At 45.8% G+C, this 27397-nt stretch overlaps 1 protein-coding gene across 2 annotated transcripts in view; it reads right to left on the bottom strand.

Annotated features, from left to right (window-relative positions):
- Window positions 1-27397, bottom strand: part of SATB2 (SATB homeobox 2) — a 258561-nt gene that overhangs the window by 85731 nt on the left and 145433 nt on the right. The window contains exons 8-9 of one of the 2 annotated variants that reach the window (XM_060257220.1): window positions 8504-8716; window positions 416-571 (exon numbers count right to left, since the gene is read on the bottom strand). In XM_060257220.1, coding sequence (XP_060113203.1) covers window positions 416-571; window positions 8504-8716 — 369 coding nt within the window. The remainder of the gene's footprint in view (window positions 1-415; window positions 572-8503; window positions 8717-27397) is intronic. The other variant, XM_060257221.1, reaches the window with a different exon arrangement.

Raw genomic sequence — 27397 nt, 5'->3', positions numbered from 1 at the left:
CGGCAGAGTCTTGTGAGCAAAAATTCTAGTGTGTGAACTACTGGCATTAAAATGGTGAATTGCTGCACAAATGATTGTGCTCTGGGGGGGTCATCCTTCCTGAGCTAAGACAAAAATCTGTGAGCTGGAGGCTAAAAATCTGTGAGCTAGCTCACACTCACTCAGTTTAGAGGGAACACTGGTTATGTCTTTGCCAGGCGTTCCATTTAAAAATGCAAGGGGGGGGATTCATCAGGAGCAATGAAAGATGTGATGGGTTCTCCAGAGATGATGATTATTATCCTTATTTATAACTGTAGAAACAGCTGGACTTTTTATTAGTGGGGGAAGGGACAGGTCTGATTTCAACCTCAAACGCTTTCTCTTTTCAAGAAGAAGAAGAAGAAGGGGGAGGGGTAAAGAGCCCTCAACTCACCTGACTTTTGTTGGCCGCCACTTTGGCAAACAGAGCCTGAGACACCTTGGCCCTTTTCATCTCCTGCTGGATCTCGTCATAAATGGCAGCTGTGATGTTGACGTTGGCTCCTTCCACCTTAATGGGGAGGTCTGTTGTCGGTGTCGAGGTTTTGGCCTGCCGAGAGACCATGGAAATAATAATTTAAAAAGTGCTGCTTTCAGCCCAGCCATCTGTGCAGAAATTACCAAAGGATTTCAGTCAGCTGATGCCAAACCGCATTAGCTACAGAGGGACACTTCCTGTCCATTATTCTAATCAGGTTAATTGTGATTGGAAATAATTGCAAGTGCATTCCTATAGGACCCACACAGCTCCCTGGTCTCACGCATACACCTCTCTCTCTCTCTCCCTCTTTCACTAACACAGACGGAAATACGTATCCCGAAAAATCGAATGGCTGCCTGAGCAGAGACATTACAATTCGAACAGTCACCTGATTCAACTAGCTGCAGCAAATACAATATATACACGAGCATTTGAATTTTTGCTCCCTACCCTGGAAAAAAAAAAACAGTATACCTTAGAGGAAGAGCCTATTCTCCCAGAAAAAATGAGTAAATGCATAGAGGTCTCTAAATAATAAATTATTACTCAATTTAATGCATTCCCTCACGACCGTCTCATCCTTTATTAAAGCTATACGTGTGTATGGTTTCCCATCATTATGCTGGCCAGACAGTCACCTAATTTCACCTAGGAAATCAGTCGAAATGAAAAGAAAGTGATAATGTCGGGCTTGTCGGTGTGTCTGATGTGCTGCCCTTGGTCTCCAACAGGCATATTGCAGTCCTGTGAATTCCACTGCACTCCTTTTAATTGAATGATTTCCAATCAACTTCTGTGACAAATGAAGGACAATAAACAAACAGAGCAGGCTGGTACTTCCTGATCCTGAGCCAGCAAAGAGAGATCTAAGGGGGGGGGGGGGGGGGAGTTCAGGAATGAAGGGGGAAAGGCAATTAATACTAGAACAGGGGTGGCCAAACTGTGGCTCTTTCACACATATTGTGTAGCTCTTGAAGCCTCCATCACCCGGACAGCCAGCTTGGAGAAAGCATTTCTCTCTTTAAATCGCTTCTCCAAGCCAAGCCAGCTGGTGACTTGGAGAATGCATTTCAAGTTAAAGTTATTTTCTTTCCACCTCTCTCTCTTCTTCCCCATCTATTTGCCTGCCTGCCTCCATCCCTCCTTCCTTCCAGAGCCAGTTTGGTGTAGTGGTTAAGTGCACGGACTCTTACCTGGGAGAGCCGGGTTTGATTCCCCACTCCTCCACTTGTACCTGCTGAAATGGTCTTGGGTCAGCTATAGCTCTGGCAGAGGTTGTCCTTGAAAGGGCAACTGTGAGAGCCCTCTCAGCCCCACCCATCTCACAGGGTGTCTGTTGTGGGGGAGGAAGATAAAGGAGATTGTGAGCCGCTCTGAGACTCTGAGATTCGGAGTGGAGGGCGGGATATAAATCCAATATCTTCTTCTTCCTTCCCTCCCTCCCTCAAACATCTGTCAGTCATGTCTTGTGGCTCTCAAACAACTGATGTTTATCCTATGTTGCTCTTACGTTAAGCAAGTTTGGACACCCCTATACTAGAAGCATCCTTGAGGTGTGCTCAGACAGACCTGTTTGATTTCACTGGTACAGGTCAGAAGTATTAGATTTGAGCCCAGTGGCACCTTAAGAGACCAACCAGATTTTGGAAGTCAGAAACACAGGTGTGGTAGCTCTGGGTTGCTGCAATATGAATAACAACAAGTATTAACCTTCGTTCTGCTTGTCAACATCACTCTTGGAATAACTAAAAAAGTAAAGGTAAAGGTAGTCCCCTGCGCAAACACCAGTTGCTTCCAACTCTGGGGTGACATTGTATCACGACATTTTCACGGCAGACTTCTTAACGGGGTGGTTTGCCATTGCCTTTCCCAGTCATCTACACTTTCCCCCCAGCAAGCTGAGGACTCATTTTACAACCTCGGAAGAATGGAAGGCTGAGACAACTTCGAGCCGACTACCTGAAAACCCAGCTTCCGCTGGGATCGAACTCAGGTCGTGAGCGGAGCTTAGGACTGCAGTACTGCAGCTTTACCACTCCGCGCCATGGGACTCCTATCTTGGAATAACTGCCCTTTCCTAATTTCTCCCAGTTTTTGTCAGGAACCAGCAATTTCACCTTTCCCAGTTCACCTTTAATGTGTTTGGACTCCCTTTCACGACACAAATTTGGCACTGCTTAACACATCAAGGACACATCTCAGAACAGCAGCTCTTCAACTTAACAGTTGTGAGCTGAGGATGGCAATTAAAAGGACAAGAAGGGTGCACAATAGGAACATGGTAATAATTCTATTTCTCAATACTCTCTCATATTGCCCGCACCACTGCAAATCATATCAGAGATTGGTATCTATGGAAACAACGGTTTGTATGGTATAGAATTAACTTTGGCAACAGGAAAAATAAATTGGTCTTTCATTTTTAAGTACATTTTCTCCCTTTGTGGGAATAAACAGAACAATGTCACATAAAACAGCTAATAAGTTGGATTCCATTTATACAGACATGGATAACATCGGCCTTCAATCTGTATCGGTGGCTCGTGAGCGGGGGAGAACAGTTTGCGTGTCTCCACCAGAAGGCGTAAGCCAGAAACACAGAAGTATGGCCGTTTCTGCTGCTGCGCTCCTTTGCAGGATTTGCACTGCTTTTTCCTGTCCCTCCTCCCCATTCCTGCTTTGGCGCAACCCAGAAAAGAAATTTCAAAATCAGGCTTCTGTCCTTTTCTACTCTTGCTGGTTAATGGTTAGAGGTCATTTTGCAGAAAAATAGGTGGCGGAGCTCATTAGCGTAACTATTAGCATATGCCGACCCCCCCCTCACCCGCCCACCAAAAGCAACCTGATGCAAGAAAGGAGAGCCCCGGGCAGGCGAGGTCTGCTTGGGCTGGTTAAAGATCCAACCAGCCCAAGCAGGCCTCACTCTCCTGGGGATCTCCTTGGTCACCCCCCCAATCAAAAGGCCAGCAAGCCACCTGCCACCCAAAATCACATTAGAAGTGGAGAAAGGCTGGTTTGGGCTTCTCCAGGGGTTAACAAGAGCTGCTGGGGGTGTGGCAAAGCTCCTGGTGGCTGGCTGGCTGCCCACTCTCCTAATCCAGGGATTGTTATGCAGCTGCACCTACTATTCAATGGACAAGGTAGGTGGGAGGAGGAGGGGGAACCCTCAGAAAGGTTCAGGAGCTGTGCTCCTGCTGAATCTGAGGCCTGTTAATGGTACAGGGATAAGAAATTAGTATGTTAAAAAGCAATTTTCAAATGCTGTCAACTTTGTGTGTGGGGAGAGGGGAATGGTAACTGGAGGATTAGAAACACAGCTCAGCTACAATGCCACTCCATCCCACCCCTTCAGTGTGATGGACAGAAGGGTGGGGTTTGCAGACAGGTGCTTGGTCCAACACTGGGCACGGAGCTGTGCCGCTTTGGGGGCAGGGAGCAGGGGCTTAAAAGGCCCTCCAGGCCTGTCCTTCGCTTTTGCCCTGCCGCCCATGATGACAAGCGAACCTCCCGCTATTCAGAGAAGCCATAACCGGCTGCCTGTTTGGGGGCTGAGTAGGGATCTTTTGACCTGTCCAGCCGCACTGGCTGCAAGACCAAGGAGAGGGGGAATCGCCTACTCTACTCAGTGCCGGATTAAACCCTGTGAAGGCCCCTAGGCAGTCAAAATTGCAGGGTGGGGGGGCCCCTTGCAAATTATCTCCTAATATGGAGGCTCAGTCAGAGTGCCTGCCCTGTTGCTTGCAGCCCCCGCTGCAGCCTGCAGGCACCTTCTCCGAAGCCCCTTTGGCAAGGCTGCAGGGGAGAGGAAGAGAAAAGCAAACTAGGTGACACCAGCCACAGCTGCACCGGGCAAGTCGGGCAAAGAGCGGCTCAGTTGTTGGCTGTGCATGCAGGCTGGGAGGGCTGCAAGCGGGGGGGAAACTGGGGGGGGGGCAGCCTGGGGCCCCTAAAGTATGGGGGCCCATGGGCCAGTGCCTACTTGGCCTATTTGTTAATCCAGCCCTGACTCTACTCTGAAGTTTGCTGGAATGGAATTCACTCATGACCTAGAAAACGGTAGGGTCAAGGTTGGTTTGTTCAGGGCGGGTTCAGGGCGGATCACGACAAGAGTTAAAACAATGAAAAACTACAAGCTAAAACCATAAAATACAATAAAAAAGATAACACATATATCTAAGGCGGTGGGTTGGACACATTCGATATATCAGTACAACAGTAGGCCCAGAGATGAAATAATGAATTAAAATAAAATAATATAGCATCCTAGCAGGCAAGGGAGGCCAAGCAGATGGAAATAAGGAAGTTCGCTGCCTCAACCGAAGGTCCGGCGAAACAGCTCCATCTTGCAGGCCCTACGAGATGGCATCAACTCAGGCAGGGTCCGGATCTCCACAGGGAGCTGATTTCACCAGGCTGGGGCCAAGGCCGAAAAGGCTCTGCCCGGGTCGAGGCAAGCTGAACATCCTTTGGGCCAGGGACTGTTTATACAAGTTTGCCCAACAGTGAGAGCGATGCTGGTCAGACTGGTTGTGTTGTATGTGAAAAGCTTAGCAAGCATCCTGAGGCATCAGGCAATAAGGGGAAGAAGGAAACCTCAGGCCAGAAACCTGGGGCGATGGTGCTTTTATGGGGCTAGGACAGGAACCCCTTGGCAGGTGCTGTTTTCCTTGAACCGAAGACCTCAGAGCTTGAGGGAAAGGACACAGCACACCTCACTTAAGTACTAGCAAATGCTTGGCAAGGAAGAACCAAAGCTGTGTACAATCTGAAGGCCTTGAGTTTGGAGCCAGGGTGGCCTTGCCTGAAAAATTAGGGCTGTGCAGACAGAGCAGGCCTGACTTGTCTACATCAGTTTGGTGTAGTAAAGGTAGTCCCCTGTGCAGGTGTAGTCCCCTGGTTAAGCGTGCCAGTTTGGTGTAGTGCAGAGGTGGCCAACGGTAGCTCTCCAGATGTTTTTTGCCTACAACTCCCATCAGCCCCAGTCAGCATGACTGGGGCTGATGGGAGTTGTAAGCAAAAAACATCTAGAGAGCTACCGTTGGCCACCCCTGGTGCAGTGGTTAAGTGTACAGACTCTTATCTAGTAGAACCAGGTTTGATTCCCCACTCTTCCACTTGCACCTGATGGAATGGCTTTGGGTCAGCCGTAGCTCTCGTAGGAGTTGTCCTTGAAATGGCAGCTTCTGTGAGAGTCCTCTCAGCCCCACCCACCTCACAGAGTGTCTGTTGTGGGGAGAGAAGATAAAGGAGATTGTGAGTCGCTCTGAGACTCTAAGATTTGGAATGGAGGGTGGGATATAAATCCAATATCTTCTCCGTCTTCTTCTCTTCATAGGCCCATGTGGCAAAACCAGTTATGAAGTGTGTTAAGTATTCTCAGCAGGGGTATAATTCTAGTAGGAGCTCTTTTGCATATTAGGCCACACACCCCTGATGTAGCCAATCCTCCAAGAGCTTACAGGGCTCTTATTCCAGGGGTGTGTGGCCTAATATGCAAAGGAGTTCCTGCTAGAATTCCAGCCCTGATTCTCGGCCACTGAAGATCCTGATTCTTACAGCTGACCCTTGTTCAGCCCAACTGATGGCAACCCTTATTCTGCATCGACTTCAATGGATTGGATCCCTGGTGACCATGAAAAGGAGTCATAAAATTCACATTCTTGCATGGACATCACTTGATTGAAAACCTGATCCATGAGTATTTAGAATGCCATTTCTGGATTTCACACAGGCACACCGTCAGTGGGAGCGTGTTAAGTGACATATGCAAAATTGATTATAAAACAGCTAACAAACGGCTAAGAATTCTGATGAAGTGTGCTCAGAGCACATGACAGCTGACATTCTGAATAAAACTTTGTTGGTTTTAAAGGTGAAACTTGACTCCTACTTTGTTCTACTGCTTCAGACCAACACGGCTGCCCACCTGGATCTAAGAATTATGAGTTCCAGAATCCAGTGCTACTAAAAAGTACTGTACACACCATGCCCTCTGTTCACCAAATGAATTATCTAAATAAGGAAAGGCTGTTTCAGAATAAAATTCTTCTTTTATTAAAAAAATGAAATGCCATGATGGTAGTATCCTTCCCCCACTCCCCCGGCTAGGTCATTACAAATTGATTGTTTTATTATCTGCAATCAAACCAACTAGCTAACCATTTTCAGTTCCTTTTTATCAAAACCCAAGCATTGTATCTGCTCTTTGACAACAGGGCAGGATAGCCTGCCCCCACCCCTGCCCCCACCCCCAAATAAAGTCTGATTTGTGGCTCCCAAACAAGGAAAAAACACATCACCATGTTCCCCCATCCCCGGATACTGGTGGAAACCAGATGACAATCTCTTCTGGCATTTGAGCACAGCCTTTATCTTGCATTGTGTTTGCAGAAAGGAGACAACTTGCCACCGTCATGTCCGTGACCCCAATTGGAGCACTTGACGAAGATGTTTTTGTCTCTTGGACAAAAGTATATGGAAACAGGCAAGTCTTTAGCCATCTCAATTCCAAACGTTTGGGCTTTATGGGTTAACACCAGCACTCTGAATTGCTCTCAGGAACAAGCCAGAAACCAGTTCTATTCCTTAAATGCAGGTGTCATGTGCTCCAGGCACCAAGTCCCAACACAGAAGTGCCCTAGCCTGAACCAGCTGTATCTTTTAAACATTATGCTATAGGTAGACTCCAGTCAGCAACAGATCCTCATTTATGCTGCTCTAGCTGCTGCTAAGAGGTTGGCCTGCCACCAGCTAGAGGTGACTGCAGTGATTCCTTGTTAGCATAGCAACCAAGGGTCATTGTGGAGAAAAACATTCTCATACACAAAGGGACGGAAAGGTGCAAAACAAAGCTGAAAATTAGCAGTGGCTGTCCCATTCTTTTTGTTGTCAATAAATGCTCTGAGGCCTTTGTAGAAAAAGTCCAGCAGGAATTCATTTGCATATTAATCCACACACACACACACACCTGGCATCACCATTGTTTCACACAGGGCTTTTTTGGGTAGAAAAAGCCCAGCAGGGACTCATTTGCATATTAAGCCACCCCCCCTAACTTCCCCCTAACTTCCACACCCCACGGAACGCTGTTCCTGTGTGTTCCTGCTTAAAAAAAAAAAGCCCTGCTCTGAGGCATTTAGTGGAGACCCACAAGAGGAGTATTTCCCAGCGCTGGCCACATGGCATTGGGAGTACACATCAGCACCTTCCGGAGTTGGGGCCCATGGCCCATGGGAGAAGCATGCCTCTGTCCTTGAATTCTTTCATGTAATCAGTTGCAGTTCATTCTTTATATTTGCAGCATTAGCAAGCAAGAAACTTAACAGGATTTATCCGGGCAGGGCTGCTAGATGACAACAGGTCCCTCTCAGCAACAGCTCCAAATCCTCAAAAGATTAGACTTCCAGTTTGCGTTTGGTGCCCCATGTGAGAAAACCCCGACAAGGTTATCTTGTATGACAGCTGGATGTAGAATCATAGAATTGGAAGGGACCTCCAGGGTCATCTAGTCCAACCCCCGGCACAATGTAGGAAACTCACAAACACCTGCCCCTAAATTCACAAGCATCCTCACTGCTGTCAGATGGCCATCTAACCTCTGCTTAAAAACCTCCAAGGAAGGAGAGCCCACTATCTCCCAAGAAAGCCTGTTCCACTGAGGAACCACTCTAACGGTCAGGAAGTTCTTCCTAACTTTGAGCCAGTAACTCTTTTGATTTAATTTCAACCCATTGGTTCTGGTCCTACCTTCTGGGGCTACAGAAAACAATTTCGCACCATCCTCTATAGGACAGCCCTTCGAGTACTTGAAGATGGTGATCCTATCACCTCTCAGCCGCCTCCTCTCTAGGCTAAACATGCCCAGCTCCTTCAACCTTTCTTCATAGGGCTTGGTCTCCAGACCCCTCACCATCTTCGTCACCCTCCTCTGGTTTGTTTTGTTTGTTTTTTTAAAAAAACCAAGGGACCATTCCGAAAGCAATAAGAGGGTTTGAGCCTTACCTGGGGGGTTCTGGAGGAACTTGGACTGCTGGCGGCCGAAGACACCATGCTCACACTGGAGTTCATACTCCTCTCCCTCTCATCCTGATATATACGATCTCGTTCTGTCTCAGGCAGGTTGAGGAAATTCTGCATGGCCCTCAGGTTTACCAGAAGGGACTGGGAGGCTGTTCTAGGGTCTTCTTCTTTTCGCAGAATCTCTGATAGCAATCCCTGGTTCGAAAAATTTAGAGGGGAAAAAAAAAAGACCAAGTCTTTTTTAAAAATTTGTTTGTCAAAACTCGCCAGGTTGCAAAAGCTGAGATCCTTCGCGAGCTGTTCGAGCGCAGGTAACGTTTTTGTAGAAGCAAACTGCATTTCTGTAGGAACTCTGGTTTGTTACGGAGCGACTCTGCTCAGATTCAGTCATCCATTTAAAAACAACCTGAACGCAGAGGTGCCAGAGAGGCAGGTGGGCAGTAGGACACCAATCCCCAACCGCAACTGCAGCCAGGTGCCTTCCTGCAAATATTTTAGGAACTATTAGTGTGTATGCTCTCTCTCGCTCTCTTCCTCCCTCCTTCCCCTGCGTGAGGCTGGAAACACTTGGCAGCCCTGTTCATCTCCAGGAATCTGCCAAGTTTGGTAAATTTAGTTCAGACATTTAAACAGCACAGGAGACTTATGAAGAAAAATGTCTGGCAGGGGTTTGGACGTTACGGTTCATTCACTGCAAACTTGTCAGTTCTCACTAATAGGAGAGAGCAAATGCTGCAAATATGAGGAATCCTCTGAATGCTGCACCTTAGAAATTAATAATTTTCTCGTTGCTTCAGTCAGGAGGTGGCAAGGGCCGTATTCATCGTACAGCTCTTAGCTTTTTTTTTTTTTTTTACATGAAAGAAATCAGGGGTTGGGTTACATGTGTTGGGATATAAAGCACACTTGAACCTGTAGAATGCTAGCCAAGGTTCTGATCATGAAGAAATTTTATATTTTGTTGTACAGTTGCTGCTACCATGCATGCGTCAGTATGACTTTTTCTTAGGGAAAATGCTAATTATCCCCTAGCCCGGGGGTGGCCAAACTTGCTTAACGTAAGAGCCACGGAGAATAAACATCAGATATTTGAGAGTCGCAAGACATGACCATCAGATTTTGAAAGCTGCAAGGAAGGAAGGAAGGAAGGAAGGAGATGGAGAAGGAGGAGGAGGAGAAGAAGAATTGCAGATGTATACCCTGCCCTTCTCTCTGAATCGGAGACTCAGAGCGGCTTACAATCTCCTTTATCTTCCTCCCCCACAGCAGACACCCTGTGAGGTGGGTGGGGCTGAGAGGGCTCTCCCAGAAGCTATAGCTAACCCAAGGCCATTCCAGCAGCTGCAAGTGGAGGAGTGGGGAATCAAACCTGGTTCTCTCAAATAAGAGTCCACGAACTTAACCACTACACCAAACTGGCTCTCTCAAGGAAGGAAGGCAAGCAAATAGACAAATAGATGAGGGGGGAGAGAGGTGGAAAGAAACCCAACTTTAACTTTAAATGCATTCTCCAAGCTGCTGGCTTGGCTTGGAGAAGTGATTTAAAGAGACAAATGCCTTCTCCAAGCTGGCTGATGGGGTGGTAGGAGCTTTGAGAGCTATGCAATATGTGTAAAAAAAGAGCCATGTGTGGCTTCCGAGCCACAGTTTGGCCACCCTTGCTCTAGCCCAGTGTGTGCTCTCAACCCTACACAATTACAGGTAAAGCTACAGAAACTTTACAAATAACTGATCAGGCGGCAGTCACCCAACTCATACACCTCCCCCCTGCCTGAAATCTATTCCCTGACTATTTATTTTTATAATAAAACACACACACACACACACATATATATATATATATACACACACACACACACTTTCCTCATTGTTCAAGGCAGCTTACAATACTTAGGGAAGAAAATTCTACTTCAAACTGCAAAAAAATTAACAACCTCCCCACCCCTCCCTCTTCAAATGATGCCTAACTTGTTGAAAGCCCTGGAAAAGAGGCAGGCCTTACAGGGTTGCCTGAAGATCTCAAAAGGGGGGGTGCTCTTACCTCTTCACGGAGCTTATTCCACACAGGCAGAGCCATGCCAGAAAAGGCCTGGGCTGTGGCTGAGGTCAAATGGGCCCCCCTAAGTGGTGGAAGAGCCAGCAAGGCGGCTACCCACAGACTGTAGTCATCTCTCTTTGCCTCTTTCCCCTTGGGCTGTTTCGTGCCAGCAGAGAAAGGGAAGAAGATATTCACATAAAGCCACTATGAAAACTGGGCTGGGCTTCCCAACCAAAAAAACGTACAGCAGAGAACTACAGCAGCAGAACACGCCTATACCGCGCACGCACACACCTCACCCCAAATCATGGCCTTACAGTCAAAAGACACATATTGAATCCTACATCCTGGCACTACAGAAGTGTCTTGGCTACCAAACCTGGTCAAAGAAGAGAACATAAACTTGGTATATGTAGTTAAGAAGACGACCGTAGATTTATACCTCACCCTTCTCTCTGAATCAGAGTATCAGAGCAGTTTACAATCTCCTTTATCTTCTTCCCTCACAACAGACACCCTTTGAGGTGGGTGGAGCTGAGAGAGCTCTCCCAGAAGCTGCCCTTTCAAGGACAACTGACCCAAGGCCATTCCAACAGCTGCAAGCGGAGGAGTGAAGAATCAAACCCGGATCTCCCAGATAAGAATCCTTGCATGTAACCAGTACACCAAACTGGCTATTAAGTGAGCAGGTAGAAGAAGACGACCATAGATTTATACCACACCCTTCTCTCTGAATCAGAGACTCCGAGTGGCTTACAATCTTCTTTATATGTATATGGTATATGTAGTTAAGAAGAAGACCATAGATTTATACCCCACCCTTCTCTCTGAATCAGAGTATCAGAGCGGCTTACAATCTCCTTTATATCCTTCCCCCACAACAGACACCTTGTGAGGTGGGTGGAGGTGAAAGACCTCTCACGGAAGCTGCCCTTTCAAGGACAACCTCTGCGAGAGCTGTAGCTGACCCAAGGCCATTCCAGCAGCTGCAAGCAGAGGAGTGGGGAATTAAACCCTGTTTTCCCAGATAAGAGTCCGCACACTTAATCATCACATCAAACTGGTAGGACACACAAACCAGTGGATGGGAGGGAAGCTGGGTGCAGACTGCCCCACGACAGCTCTCCAGGGCTAGGTGCAACATGCGCATCTGAATTGCAAGACTGCAAATATACATTGATAAATTCCTTTATGATAAAAGGAATGCTTGCAATGCAATATATTCATGGCACAAACAACCAATAATATAGAAGAACAAATAGTATGACAAGGGTCAAGTGAACTGAGGGCAAGGCTGAGAATGCGGCAGGCAGTTCTGCATATGCTGGACTGACTCTACTGAAAAATTGTTGGCAACCAACTGAACAGGCTGTGACACCTTCTATTTGTAAAAGGATTAGTCAACCAGGCAGAGTCCAAGCAGACACAATGCTGGGAGAAACTCCAAGTCTCCTAAGGTGGCTTAACAAAAATTGTAAAAGTAGCTGGAAGGAAGACTGGGCTGCAACAATTCTACAACTTTTTCCAACCTCAATTCCAACCCTAGCTAGGGTGTTTTTTTCTCCTATGCATGGACAAACATTCAATGTACCTGTAGGATACCAAATAGCAGGGGTAGCCAAACTTACTTAACGTAAGAGTCACATAGAATAAATGTCAGATGTTTGAGGCCTGCAAGACAAGGGGGGGGGGGGAAGGGAGGGAGAGAGGCGGAGATTACAAGATTATGCATGGGATATAGAAGGTAGAGAAAGAAGTACTTTTCTCCCTTTCTCACGATACGAGAACTTGTGGACATTCAATGAAATTGCTGAGCAGTCAGGTTAGAATTGACAAAAGGAAGTACTTCTTCACCCAAAGGGTGATTAACATGTGAAATTCACTGCCACAGGAGGTGGTGGCGGCTACAAGCATAGACAGCTTCAAGAGGGGATTGGATAAACATCTGGAACAGAGGTCCATCAGTGGCTATTAGACAGAGTGTATTGCTGGAATTCTCTGTCTGAGACAGGGATGCTCTGTATTCTGGGTGCTTGGGGGAACACTGTGGAAGTGCTTCTAGTGTCCTGGCTCCACTGGTGGACCTCTTGATGGCATTTGGGTTTTTTGTCCACTGTGTGACACACAGAGCGTTGGACTGGATGAGCCACTGGCCTGATCCAACATGGCTTCTCTTATGTTCTTATGAGAGAAAACAGCTTTAATTTTAAATACATTCTCCAAGCTGCCAGCCAATGGGGCAGTGGGGGCTTCAAGAGCCACCCAAATGTGAAAGAGCTACAGTTTGGCCACCCCTGCCACAGAGGTTCATTCTGTCCTGACAGCACTGCCTGCCAAATCCATGCCCTTAAAAAAGAACCTATAATAGGTGCAACTAATATCAAGAAAAAACTATTTTATCTCTGTGAACAATCTTCAGTGTTCTAATAATTTACCAATAGGTTATCATAAGCAATTCTTTTTCAATCCTAATGCCTCTGCACATCAAAAGTCAAATACTTCCTTATCCTCTTTGTTGTGTATGCAAGACTTTACCCTCAGTATATTGGAGTTTCTGCCTGGCTCATTGGAGCCTTGAGGACTGGGAAACAATGGGAAGCAGGATCCAAATCTCTGCTTTCCGGGTCCAATCACCAGCCACCCTGCTGGTTCAAATGACCCAATGACGTCCTAGTGTGAAGGAAAAGGAGTATCACCTAGGCGGAACTCAGGAACCTTTTTTCACGACAGCTTCCAGTGTTAGACCATAATCACGTTGTTCCAGTTGCTTCTCCAAATCGCTCCCATCATCCTCTGAATGGAAATTCAGCTGGAGAGGAAGGCAAGGAAAAGCAACCGGCAATCTCAGTCTCTTCGTAATGCACCAGCACGGATTACCCTTCTGTTGAGGACACAGAGTGCCATGTTCAGACAACCGCACACCCGGTCCACTTGGGCCCACGCTGGCTTACAGCATCTAACACTGGAAAACTGGCTGTGTAATCAAGGCAGTGACCACTGTATCCTTCCAGGAGGGTATAGTTCCAACTTTCTTGAAAGAGACAAGGCTATTGCTTCAAAAGTCTTCTCAATTTCTCCAACCTGGAGAAAGGGGCTGGACATGTGTGGGTGTGTGTTTCAACACCACGCATTCTTGGAGGAAATTTTCTGAGCCTGGTTCGATTGAGCTTTCAGCTGTAGACTGGACACTAATATTTCAGGACCATGACAGAAAGGGGTGTTGAGTGGTTGCTGTTCCACACACAAAGGACTTATCCTGAGGCTATCCCTGTGCTGTATATATGAATTTCCTTAGACAAAAAGGCTAGAAGTCCCTGTGGCAACCCCCCCCCACCCGCCCCCACACACAGTTTGTCCATCCTCTTCAGACTTAGGAGCAACAGTCACATTCTCAAATGGGTGCCTCAGATATGTTGTAACTAAGCAAAAGTTGAGTCCAGAAAAGGCAGAAATATTAGTGCTTGAGTGTATCTGGTGGTGGAGGATCTGTGTGTCCCAGAAGGGCCATACTCCCTTGAAGGACCCAAGAGGACGGGAAGACCAGACACCAACCAAATAAAGGATGATGGTAACTCGACTGGAGACAGACATCATCAGTACTATGAATCTGTGGAAGGAATTCAGGGATAACAGACTATTTCTCTAACCTAGGCTCTGTGTATGTATTTTTAGTCCTTTCCCATGTTGTCTTTTCAGATCTGAAAGAGCCTTGGAGAACCCCAAAATGAAGCAAATATGGAAGTAGCTTGCATATGAATAGCCTATTCATGAGAAATTGAAGTCTCGAAAAATCTATTTCCTTACAAGGTTGAATAGATTACTCTAACAGACTGTGTTGATAATCCGTGGCAAGGAGATGACAGAGTGACAGAAAAGTCAATAAAGCAAAATACTGTGAGAGCACCTATCATTTAATGTTGATATAATTCTGAGCTACTAGTCTAGATATATATATAAAAAACCTAACCAACAATCAGCATTACAAAAAAATAAAAATAAAGCGATACCAAATAATCTGTTCAGCCTTTTCTCACCTGCAAATTAGGCATTCAATATGCAAAGCATCTTCCTTCAAGAAAAACAAACGATCATGATTTCATTTAATTGTAATTTAATGAGGCATAATTTATTTTTAAAGTGATATACACCAGGTGTGTGGTACGGGAACCGGCCCAGCCAAACAAACTGAAGCGGTGCTATTTTTGAGAAAGGCCTCAAGTTAGCTGGGAGACTGTTTTCATTTCTGCAAAGTATGTTTCTGCTACAGGGCACGAGCAGGAGGAGGGAACCCACAACATTTCTTCAAAATTCCATCAGCTAAATTAGTTCATTCCACACACAGACGTCCCCCCCCCCCCCAACTACTTTCCTTAAACTGGGCAAATTATGAAGCAACTCGTCACGCAACTCTAGAATTCCAACCCTATGTGAAATTATGAAGTTCCAAAAAGAAGGTAGTTTAGGACACAAACCAGGCACACCATGAAAACTACAACAAAGACCGAAGCCTGCAGTCAAACTTTTACTGGTCACATACTTGCCTATACTCATTAAGTCAGCTCATTAATATAGTGTCTTAAACTGGAAATTTTTTTTATAGGAATTGTCTTCTAACCTCAACAATAGTGTTTTAAAATAGACTTCTAACAAATGGGGGAACAGAGAAAAATGCGATACTTATAGGATCTGATTGTAAACAAAGCTGTGCACAGTCGAGATTAGTTATCACACATCCACAACTCCATTTACATTTGAAACTTCTATCAATTGCTGCACTTTTTCTTTTAAAATTATAAATGGAATCAATAAAGATACTTATTTTTAAACTCAAAGTGAGGGAAATGACAGCTCCAACTCAAATACAAAACTTTCCGAGAGAGAAAAAAAATTGGTACCATTATCTGGGATATTTAGAAGTGTTCTGAAGTAAAGGGAAGTATGGCACAAAGAAGAGTCTCCAAACTGCTTGGTGTAATCTCTTAGGTTTACACATAATACCACCTCTAAATCTGGATTACAGGAACAGGACCTTGAGCTTGTTTGGAGGTTCTAGGAGGGGATCACAGCTATCGTATACCCTTTACTGAAGAATGGTACACTCTTTCTATCTAGGATGGTTGTCCTCTTCCACCGAGCGCGCAGCTTCGGGAGGAATGCATGTGGAGTGGTGAGGGAGGTAGGGGACACCTGCCTACCCAGCCAGATCAGTCAAATCGATCCTGGCGATCAACGGGGTGACAGAGGTTGCAGTCAGATCACCCTCACATCCTACAGGAACAGGTTTCACTCCTTACACTTACAGAACCTCTGAGAAATCATTCACAGCTCAAAGTTAGAACATTCTAAAAAGGTAAAGGTAGTCCCCTGAGCAAGCACCGAGTCATTACCAACCCATGGGGTGACATCACATCATGATATTTTCTTGGCAGACTTTTTACAGGATAGTTTGCCATTGCCTTCCCCAGTCATCTACACTTTACGACCAGCAAGCTTTTACCGACCTCGCAAGGATGGCTCAGTAAACCTTGAGCTAGCTGCCTGAACCCAGCTTCCGCCAGGATCAAACTCATGTCGTGAGCGGAGCTTGGACTGCAGTACTGCAGCTGACCAGTCTGTGCCACTGGGCTCCTTAGCTAGAACACAAGAACATAAGAGAAGCCATGTTGGATCAGGCCAACGGCCCATCAAGTCCAACACTCTGTGTCACACAGTGGCAAAAAATTTTATATACACACATATACTGTGGCTAATAGCCACTGATGGACCTGTGCTCCATATTTTTATCTAAACCCTTCTTGAAGGTGGCTATACTTGTGGCCACCACCACCTCCTGTGGCAGTGAATTCCACATGTTAATCACCCTTTGGGTGAAGAAGTACTTCCTTTTATCCGTTTTAACCTGTCTGCTCAGCAATTTCAATTGCTGCATAGAACATTCTACGCAGGATCAAAAAGCAGATATATAAACTGACTCAAGTTTAGGCTCTCTTTGAACATTATGGGAGCATCACAGCAACCAGAGTGCCGCTGTAACATGTTAAGAGGCTTTCAACTATGTGAAAGACGCCAACCACCCCATCATCAAGACTGCTCAATGGTTAGGTTCTAAGGACCCAGATAACCTTGTTGTCTTGTCAGCAATACAGTGACATCTTCATTTAAATCAATGGGAAGAAATTCTTCCGGCATTGCTGCTGTAAAGTGCAAATAATCCTCTATCATTAGTTAATCTTTGGCTAATGCCAAAATAGAAATGAGAACTCAGAGAAGTTGTTATTTTAAATACAAAAGCTCTAATCCCTTTTGAACACTGCTGCTACTTGGTTGAAAGCTTCAGCCCAAGTCAGCCAACTGAGTGGGACTTTCCCTATGAAGAAAGGTTAAAGCGCTTGAGTCTCTTTAGCTTGGAGAAATGATGACTGAGGAGTGACATGATAGAGGTTTACAAGATTATGCATGGGACAGAGAAGGAAGAAAAAGAAGTACTTTTCTCCCTTTCTCACAATACAATAATTCATGGACATTCGATGAAATTGCTGAGCGCTTGGGTTGGAACGGTTAAAAGGAAGTACTTCTTCACCCAAAGGGTGATTAACACATGGAATTCACTGCCACAGGAGGTGGCAGCAGCTACATGCATAGATGGCTTCAAGAAGGGATTGGATAAACATCTGGAGCAGAGGTCCATCAGTGGCTATTAGCAACAAGCCAAAAGGTATAGATGAAATTCTGTCTGGGGCAAGTGATTTTTGGTGCGGGGCGGGGGGGGGGGCGGGGGGGCAACAGTGGGAGGGATTCTAGTGTCCTGGCCTCACTGGTGGACCTCCTGATGACATCTGGGTTTTTTGGCCACTGTGAGACAGAGTGTTAGACTGGATGGGCCATTGGCCTGATCCAACATGGCTTCTCATGTTCTTATCAACTATTCCAAACTGCAATGTCGGGGTGTGTGGCAGGGGAGATTCAATGTTATGGAATATATTCAGTATACACTTGGGGGTGGGGGGAAGAAGCCAAAGAATATACAAATATATAAAAAGAATGGGTAAGAGAGCTGATCCCTCTAGCGCTCCACAGAATAAATACCACTCAATTGATGCTGCTTCTCGTGTGGAAACTCTACGTGTATGATCAGACAGGAAAGACCACAAAAGGGCTTCCTCTCTTAACACCAACTCCATATTCCTACAAATGGCATGGCCCAACTGTGTCAGAGGCTTCTGAGAGATCTAACAGCCTCGACGGGATGACTGTCTCCTGTCTGACTTTAAATGAAGATCATACCCCAGTGCAACCGAAGCCATCTTGGTTCCAAACCCAGGCCTGAAAGTGAACGGAAATGGATTAAGGGCAGATTCACCAGCCACATACCGGCAGAATAGATCTGTCAACTACATCTCCCTATTATTGTTTAAAACAACAATCACCAAGTATGCGGGACCAGTAAGGCATAGGTTCACTTAATTCAATTCAACTCAATAAACTTTATTGGCATGATATTGAAAGTAACAGGGAACCAATCCATCAATCAAATGGCAATTTGCAAATACATTAAGTGCCTCCTAGATGCTAGATATAAAAAATTTGCAACAGTTTAAATTACTAATTGATTCCGAGTTGACAACAAGAAGACAATTTTATATTTGCCGGGCTTTGCTGTTTGCTCACTCAGACAGGGCTCAATGAGTACGGAGCGCAGGTCAGAGTAAAAAGTATAGTTTAGGAACACATGTTCTAAAGTTTCTATCTCTGGACATGCACGAGTGCACAGTCCATTAGCATAGGGAGTTTTATGGAATCTTCCAAGAAGTATCGCAGATGGTAGCACATTGAACCTAGCTCGCGAATAGGCTCTGCGTTGCCAAGGGGCAGTTAGGTGAAATGTTCAGCCCTCTACCCAGGAGGTAAAAACCCCAAACTCAAGGGTGAACATCTGCCTTTAGCAAGGCTTTTGAAATAGGTTCAGTTACGGAATATGATGTCTGCCACATGACAGGGACAAACAGCGATTCCCTAGAAGCTACCAAAAGGCCAACCGGTGCGAGTTTATTAAAAAGCCGAATTTCAGTTTTTACAGTTTATTCAATATAAAGTTTCTAGCCATTTTTACTGCATAGCTCCTGTGCTTTTGACAGCAGAAATACAGAAATTAAGCAGCGGATGAATTTCCCATTACTTTCTTCCCACACTAGGAACCACATCATCACCCCACTTGCAGTTGTCAGAGTTCTGCTAAGGAAAAAAGGGTCAGTGAAAAGAAAATTTGACATCCCTACTCATATTCCATTTCCACAGCTCATAGTATGAAATGGCAATTTCACATACATTACCAGAAGACTGACCAATGCCAAAACATTTCTTCTCCTTTAACTTTCTTTTTTTAAAGAACATACTCCCAGGAGTCCCAGTACTAATAGATTTGCTGAATTTAGAAACAGTCATGTAGGAATATGATCCATGCCACGGTTGTCTTAATCTACAAACAATTCAGTCAAGTAGCAATACTTCCTCTAAGCTGTGGAGTCTTGTGAGCAAAAACTCTGCTTTGTGAGCTACTGACATTAAAGTTGTGAGCCGCTGCATAAATCAGTTTGCTCTGGGGCCATTTTTCCTGAGCTAAGACAAAAATGTGTGAGTTGGAGGCCAAAAAACTGTGAGCTAGCTCACGCCAAAGTTTAGAGAGAACACTGATCAGTAGTAACTTCTAGAAATAGTCTGGAGTTAAAATCAGTCATATTCGTTTCCCTTTTTCCCCATTTTGGATTTCTATAATGTTTGGTTCTAACTTGGATCTGAAACAAAAGCTTTGAGTGTTTTTATAATGGAACAAGAGGAATCAAACGGCTGTAATCTAAAAAGAAATTCCCTCCCCACGATGCTGCTCAGGCCTCAGATTCAGTGGGAGCTCACAGGAGCACAGCTCCTGAACCTTTCTGAGAGTTCCACCTCCTTGTCCATTGAATAGTATGTGCAGCTACATAACATCCTTGGATGAGCTCCACCACCTATTTTTCTACAAAATGACTCCTGATGCTGCTATTTTGTGGTCTCAGGAGCACACAGTACTAAGACAGATTCAGCAAATTAGCACCCCAATTAGTCTTCTATCATCAGTGGCAAAGCTGTACACCTCATAGTCAGTGTTCCCTCTAAGCTGAGTTAGCATGAGCTAGCTCATATATTTTTAGCCTCCAGCTCACACATTTTTGTCTTAGCTCAGGAAGGATGACCCCAGAGCACACTAATTCAAGCAGTAGCTCACAACTTTAATGCTAGTAGCTCACAGAGTAGATTTTTAGCTCACAAGACTCTGCAGCTTAGTGGGAACATTGCTCATATTTATACCTCAAAGTAGAGGAACGGATAACGTGTAATAGCATTCTTTGGCGGGAGCAAATTGGCTTCAGGAAGGGCTTTGCACATCAAGATCACTGTTTGATCCTGGCCGGTTTGCTGAAAAATATATCTCCCTACCTAGAGGTAAAACTGAACGTCACATTTATATACCTCAAAAGAGCTTCTGACACCATACCTAGGAGTAGACTGTGGAGAAAACTGGAACGTACTTCAATCGATAAAAGTATGCTTTGGCTAATAAAAAACCTTTACTCTTCCTTAAGTCCACTACAGAGAAAATGGAGAAATCACAGAGTGCTTTCACCTGGATAGAGGAGTGGAGCAAGGTTGTCTCTTAGCACCTTTACTCTTCAATTGTGACTGTGACTGTATTGTGACTGCTCTATCTTCAGCAGAATTCCATCCTCTCTCTCTCTCTCTCTATATATATATATATCTTCAAAGGCACTAATCTTACCCATTTAATACCAAAGTTTGAATCCAGCGACACCTTTAAGACCAACAAAATTTTATTCACAGTATGAGCTTCTGTGTGCATGCACACTTCCTCAGATAGACTGAAAAGAAAGTTAGGTAGAGGCTGAACTAGGGTTGCCAGGTTCAACTCAGGAAATATCTGGGGACTTTGGGGGTGGAGTCAGGAGGCTTTCCCATTCTCTAAAAAGAAATAAAAATACAGCACTGCAGTTCCCCTGAATACAGTCTTAATTTTCCTCTCCTCTTTTTGCATAAAAATGGTTCCACAGCAGCTGCCCTTCCATTAAAATGAAAGTGAACTCACACACATGCTTTCAAAGCAGCCAAAATAAACAGTTTGCATGCCAACATTTTTGTGATCTCCCTGATGCAATGGTATAGATAGCTTTACTCACCAGAATTGCTGAATGTAACAATCTGCTATATTTCAACCAACTGACAGAGAAAGAAGTCTAGGGGTGTAGTTTTTCTCTAGCCCATACTCAGGTTCTAGTTAACTCTTTACTATAAACTCTTTATTACAAACAGCTTCTGAAAGGAATGCAAAATGAACAGAGGGATGGGGCTCTCTGGCTTCCTCTCTGTCACACACATGTTGCTCCTCCTGCTTGCCCCTCCTCTGCAGCTTCAGCCTAGCTGAGATTTAAAGGCATACACATACCCTTTCCAAAATAGAAGGAGGTGCAAGCTTCTGAACCTGCCTGAGATCTAAAGCTAACAATACAAACAGACTGTCCCCAGGTTGTTCTTCTGAAGTCCTGTTTTGGTTTGGAGAAGCTGGAGGAGGCACGAAAGGAACCAGACCCGAAGCTTCTCTTATCGGAGCGGCGCAGATACTTGGGCATGGCCTTTTTCTTATCCCGTGTTTCCACCAGGATCTTATCCAGGGTGTTTCCAAATAGCTTTTCTCCCTGGAATGGGTATGCTGACACGATGGACTTTGAGTGCACGTCTGCCGGCCAAGCCCGGAGCCATAACCCCCGCCTTGCTACAGTGCTTGATGCCATTGCTCTAGCGGAGAAAGTGAGGGCATCCAATGAGGCATCCGCTGAAAATTCGGAGGCCCTAAGGAGTCTGCTGGTACCTTCCAGGACCCGTTTATCCACGTCCGGCAGTAGCTGAGTAAGCCGTCTTATCCAGACGATCGCTGCTCTGGAAACTATAGAGGTGGCCGCAGCTGCCTTGATGGCCAGAGCCGTAGCTTCGTGGCTCCTCTTCAAGGCCAAGTCTATCTTTTTGTCCCAGTTGTCTCGCACCTAGCCATGGCCATCCTCAGCTAACAGACTGTAAGGCTGTTAGGCTAACAGACTGTAAGGCTGCGATTGGTGCATCCACCAATGGTACTTGCAGCATATCGTTAGCAAAGGCAGGTAATTCATAGAGCTTCTTGATAGAATTGGGTACCTGTCTGTTGGTACTAGGTTTGGCCCACTCAGATTTCAACTGACGCTCAAAGAACTCAGGGAAGGGAAAAACCTTTTCAGAGGATCTGAATCTGGGGAAAAACTCCGTATTTCCCTTGGGTTTGTTTCTGGGGTTGGCTAGTGGGTGGGGAGACTCCTGCTCCTCGGGTGATGCTTGTAAGTCTAGAGCAGACAGCACCTTGGCTAAAAGAGGTTGGAACTCTTCTGCCTTGAAAAAACCGTGATGAGGGTTCCGGAACTGCAACGTCCTCTATCTCCTCATCAGATAAGAATTCGCCCTCCTCCCGATCTCCCCCATAGGAATCATGAGAGTGGGTCTCAGAAATGGATCTTTCGCTCTCCATCTGGTCACAGAGCAGAGGTTTCTTTGAAGCCCTATGGTGGCTGGAGCTACCTCTGGACCTCTTTGGAGAAGGTGATCTGGAGGGGGAACTGGACCTGGGGGACCTGGGTCTCCTATGGCCAGATGCCCTGACTGCTGCCCCCACCGTCTGCTTTATTGATTCAAGAAACTCAGTAAAAAAGGAGGGCCCCATAAAGGGTACGTTACCCAAGCCCGACTGGGGCTGGCAGGTCTGCGTGGCTTCCAGCGCAGGTTGGATCACATCTGCAACTGAGTCTCCCGCCAGGAGGTTGGCATCGGGACGTTCCTGCGCCTGGAAGCTGCATGGCTGAGGTCTGTCCCCGTTTCGCGCCTTTTTGCGCTCCCCAAGATGGCCGCTGCCAGTGGGGAAGAGCCCTGACGAGGAAGCCTCCTCCGTGGCTGGGGAAGACCAGCGCCGCCTGCGTTCGCCTTTGGGTTTTCTCGCCCCTACAGGGCACGTTGCCGGTAGCCGAGGCAAGCTTAGAAGTCATGCCGGCTCCGGAGGCGGGCCTCTCAATTCCGCGCCAGGCGTCAGGAACCAGGTTGTCGTCCATGAACGCGTCTCTTGACCGACGCGTCATTTTCCCTCTCCTCTGCGGCTTGAATGCTGTGCGCTCGGCCGCGGCTTGAGTTTAAACAGCCGCGCCGCTTCTGAAGCGCTGAAGAAAGTGGGGGGGGAAAGGAGGCAGAGAAGCTGAGAGGGACTGAAGGACGGATTGAGAAGGCAGAAAAAGATCTGAGGTAGAATATCAGGAGATGAACAACAAGGTAGAAACTGAGGGGAAAGAAAAAGTATCTTTTTTTTTTTTTTTAAGAGATAGGCAAGTAATGAGAAAGGGTAGGAACCTAGCCTAAACGCTGCTACTCCCTGTCGAGGCAGGAAATAAACTGGAAGGAGGGTGGTTCCCACATCCACAGGAAGGGGAAGTTTTTTAAGATTCCTGCCTCCCTGATTGGACGGTGGGAAACACCCAAGATGTCCTCCGCCTCTTAGGGAGAATGTATATTTGTCAAATCCCTTTACAATGTTTCAACACATATAACTGTATAATGATTACAATAGCCACACTCCAAGATTCATATAGGCAACATTACTTTAAGATCAGTGTTCCAACCAGTGTTCCCTCTGAGCTGAGTCAGCATGAGCTAGCTCACACATTTTTAGCCTCCAGCTCACACATTTTTGTCTTAGCTCAGGAAGGATGACCCCAGAGTACAATAATGTATGCAGTAGCTCACAGCTTTAATGCCAGTAGCTCACAAAGTAGAATTTTTGCTCACAAGACTCTGCAGTTTAGAGGGAACATTGGCTCCAACGCTCCTTTGTAAATTTCCATGTCCAAAAGGACATTTTAATCAATGTTGACAAGGAGTCGTGCACCTTGAGGAATTTCCACAAAAAGTCCACATGAAGAGAGAAAGAGAACTCGCCTCTTCCAGAATTTAAGGCAGTTTCGGTGCTCTTCTTCTGATCAGTCTCTCATACAAATCATTTCAATGGAGCCACAGATAACACTTTCTTACGCATGGATCAACGCGGTCTCTTGAAAGTTCTGCACCCAGATCTAAAGCTGGCTGGTACCATGGAGGAGAATGCAAAACCAGAGGACTTCCCAGCCTTGACCTCGAAACTGGCAAGCCTAGGTTGAATAGCAAATTAGCATATGACATAATGAAGATGTTTTAACAGATGTTTATGTGGTCACTGTTTGGATTTAATTCCTGTGGACCAGATATGTCAAAATTGCAGCTAAATGTGTAAATGTATCCCTCTTAATTGCAGAGTGCTAAGAGAGCTCCGTGGCGCAGAGTGGTGAAGCTGCAGCACAGCAGTCCTAAGCTCTGCTCATGACCTGAGTTTGATTCCGGCGGAAGCTGGGTTCAGGTAGCCGGTTCAAGGTTGACTCAGCCTTCCATCCTTCCGAGGTCAGTAAAATGAGTACCCAGCTTGCTGGGGGGAAAGTGTAGATGACTGGGGAAGTTAAGGGCAAACCACCCTTTTAAAAAAGTCTGCCGTGAAAACGTCATGATATGACATCACCCCAGAGTTGGAAACGACTGGTGCTTGCACAAGGGACCACCTTTACCTACCTTCTTAAGAGCGGATGACGCTATCACCCCTATGTCCTATACCAGGGGTGGCCAATGGTAGCTCTCCAGATGTTTTTGCCTACAACTCCCATCAGCCCCAGCCATTGCTGGCTGGGGCTGATGGGAGTTGTAGGCAAAAAACATCTGGAGAGCTACCGTTGGCCACGCCTATCCTAGACTCAAGCTGCAGTGAAAAGATTACAAAATACTGTAAATCTGAAGTCAAAGGTTATGATAGCCTTCTCTAAAGCCAAGAAAACTACCTCTACTGTCTGGGAAACGGATGGTGTTCAATTAGAACAAGTCTCCAAACCCCCATACCCGGATAAAGTCTTTGACTCTAATCTCAACTGTCAATCCCATTTCAAAATTATAACAAGTAAAACTTAGCGGCAGTGATCAAATGCTTTTTCTTCTCCAAGGGAAGCAAATACATTCCAGGGGGGATTACGTGTCTTTAATACAAAAATTATCACACAGCTCCTACATGGAGACTCGGTATGGATCCTTCAAGTCAGTAAGAATTTAGATCGGATCTCTGCCACTTTGTGTGATGCATTACAGGGACTCCAAGATGTGTAGCTGGGGTAACTAAGGTTAGAACTGAGCCAGGATTCTGAAGCCAAAGCACGGCTGCATGCATTCCAAACACAGATTAAAGGTTATTTTATCAACAAGGAAGGATGGCTAACTTTTATGAGCTCAATCAAGATCAGCTTTGCTGGATGCAAGCAACGGATAAGAAATCATTATTTATAATTTATATTTATAAACCGCCTTTCTCCGAGTACACAGAAAGGGTGGTGAACAACAGTAAAAAAAAAATCCATACGCTGATAGGAACAATTCCAGCAAATAAATAAAACAGCCAAAACATTCTTAGACGATGCCAAAACTTCAGGTGTTCCAAATTGTGTCATCGTCTTGCAGGGGGAAAGCAGGATGGATGAGGAGTGCCACATCAGATGGTCCCCACCACTGTCCTCAACAAAAAGCCTGGCAGAACATCTCTGCTTTGAAAGCCCTAGAACTGCATTAGGCTCCGTGGGGCACAGATGTCACTTGGCAGAGAGTTCCACAAGGTAGGAGCCAGAGCGGAGAAGGCCCTGGTCAAGGAGGGTTGGAAATCTTTTGGATTGGGGATCACCAGTAAGTTGTTCTTTGCAGAGCGTTAAGCTCTTTGGGGGGCCATACCAGAGGAGGCGGTTCTGAAGATACTCAGAAATCACTCAACTTTTGGCCTAGCAAAGGATGATTTATTGAGGACCTGGGAAAAGCGAATGACTACTAACTATTAAGAAACGCATCTAGACAACTTCAGTTCAGTTATACGAGCCCAAAGAGTATGTTCCACCCAGTTCTTCAGCATCTCCAAACATCCCAGCTTATACCTGTTCCTCGTTATGGTAGAGCTTTATGCTTGCACATTTGAATACTGCCCCTCAGGAAGTCTTATATGGGGGATACTGTAATCTGCCTTATTCAGATAGACTGTCTAGGCAATCTGAAAAAAGTTGACTCTCTACCCGATATGATATCGGAATGCCCTCACTGTAACTATTACCGCACTTTATGGATTGCCCCTATTTTAACTAAATTTCCTTCTACCGCAACAAAAGCCCTCTATCTGTTGGTGGATAGAGATCCAAGGACAACATTAGCGGTGGCCAAATATCTCTCCACTGTATTTTCCTTAAAGAAACAAAAGCTCCTCATTCACTGCTCAAGAAGATCATTGGATCAACGGAGCTTGAAAGGAAGGAAACAAAGGAAAGGTCCGGAGCACTCTTTGTCAGATACGTAAAATGGCTTTTCAATCGGCAGAAGATATATATAGACACAGAGAGAAAAATGTGGCATGAAGACGGTGACACTTCAGAGCACTCAAGATGCGTAATGCCCATTCACACTGGCTGTGGTTGGTGATAACGTGTTAACCTAGTTGTGCCAAACAATTTAACACATTTAGTGGCTCAGCACCTTGACGAGCATTATCTGTTTAATCCTATTGATGAACAGTTCCAGCAATTTTGTTCTCAAGTCTCCTGCTAACATTCTTCTGTTGAAGAACGGTGACTTTCAGGCCAGCAGGAAAACACACGAGTAGAGTGAAATGCTCACCTGAGGGTTGCTAATTGATGCAGGAGGGGGGGGGGGGTTTGTCAAACTTGCAATCGTTTATTCTTTTGTATGAAGACTGTCTCACGTAGAAGGCAGAAGGTCACTGTTGCCAGACAACTGCACATATCATATTGGAGGATGAAGAGGAGAATGAGCCCTTGGGGGTGCGGCCAAAGGTAAGCGTAGAGCACCAAATAACATCCAGCAATATCAATACCCATCTTCGATTTCTATGTACTGTAAATTGTATGGGTAACATGATAGAGGCTTATAAGATTATGCATGGGATAGAGAAGGTAGAGAAGGAAGTACTTTTCTCCCTTTCTCACAATACAGGAACTTGTGGGCATTCAATGAAAGTGCTGAGCTGTTGGGTTAGAACTGATAAAAGGAAATACTTCTTCACCCAAAGGGTGATTAGCACACGGAATTCACTGCCACAGGAGGTGGTGGCGACTGCAAGCATAGACAGCTTCAAGAGGAGATTGGATAAACACATGGAGCAGAGGTCCATCAGTGGCTATTAGAAGAAGAATTGCAGATTTATACCCTCAGAGACTCAGAGCGGCTTACAATCTCCTTTATCTTCACCCCCCACAACAGACACCCTGTGAAGTGGGTGGGCTGGGAGGGCTCCCACAACAGCTGCCCTTTCAAGGACAACCTCTGCCAGAGCTGTGGCTAACCCAAAGCCATTCCAGCGCCTGCAAGTGGAAGAGTGGGGAATCAAACCCGGTTCTCCCAGATAAGAGTCCGCACACTTAACCACTACACCAAACTGGCTCTCTTAGTCACAGCTTATCGTTGGAATTCTCTGTCTGGGACAGGGATGCTCTGTATTCTGAGTGCTCAAGGGGGCACAGTGGAGGGCTTCTAGTGTCCTGGCCCCACTGGTGGACCTCCTGATGGCACTTGGGTTTTTCTGGCCACTGAGTGACACAGAGTGTTAGACTGGATAGGCCGTGGGCCTGATCCAAAATAGCTTCTCTTATGTTCTTATGTAT

This window comes from Heteronotia binoei, chromosome 16 (assembly GCF_032191835.1).
Source record: "Heteronotia binoei isolate CCM8104 ecotype False Entrance Well chromosome 16, APGP_CSIRO_Hbin_v1, whole genome shotgun sequence".
In the NCBI taxonomy this organism is placed as follows: domain Eukaryota; kingdom Metazoa; phylum Chordata; class Lepidosauria; order Squamata; family Gekkonidae; genus Heteronotia; species Heteronotia binoei.
Note: the sequence above shows the minus strand (reverse complement) of the source record. Positions and strands in the feature narration are given on the sequence as shown.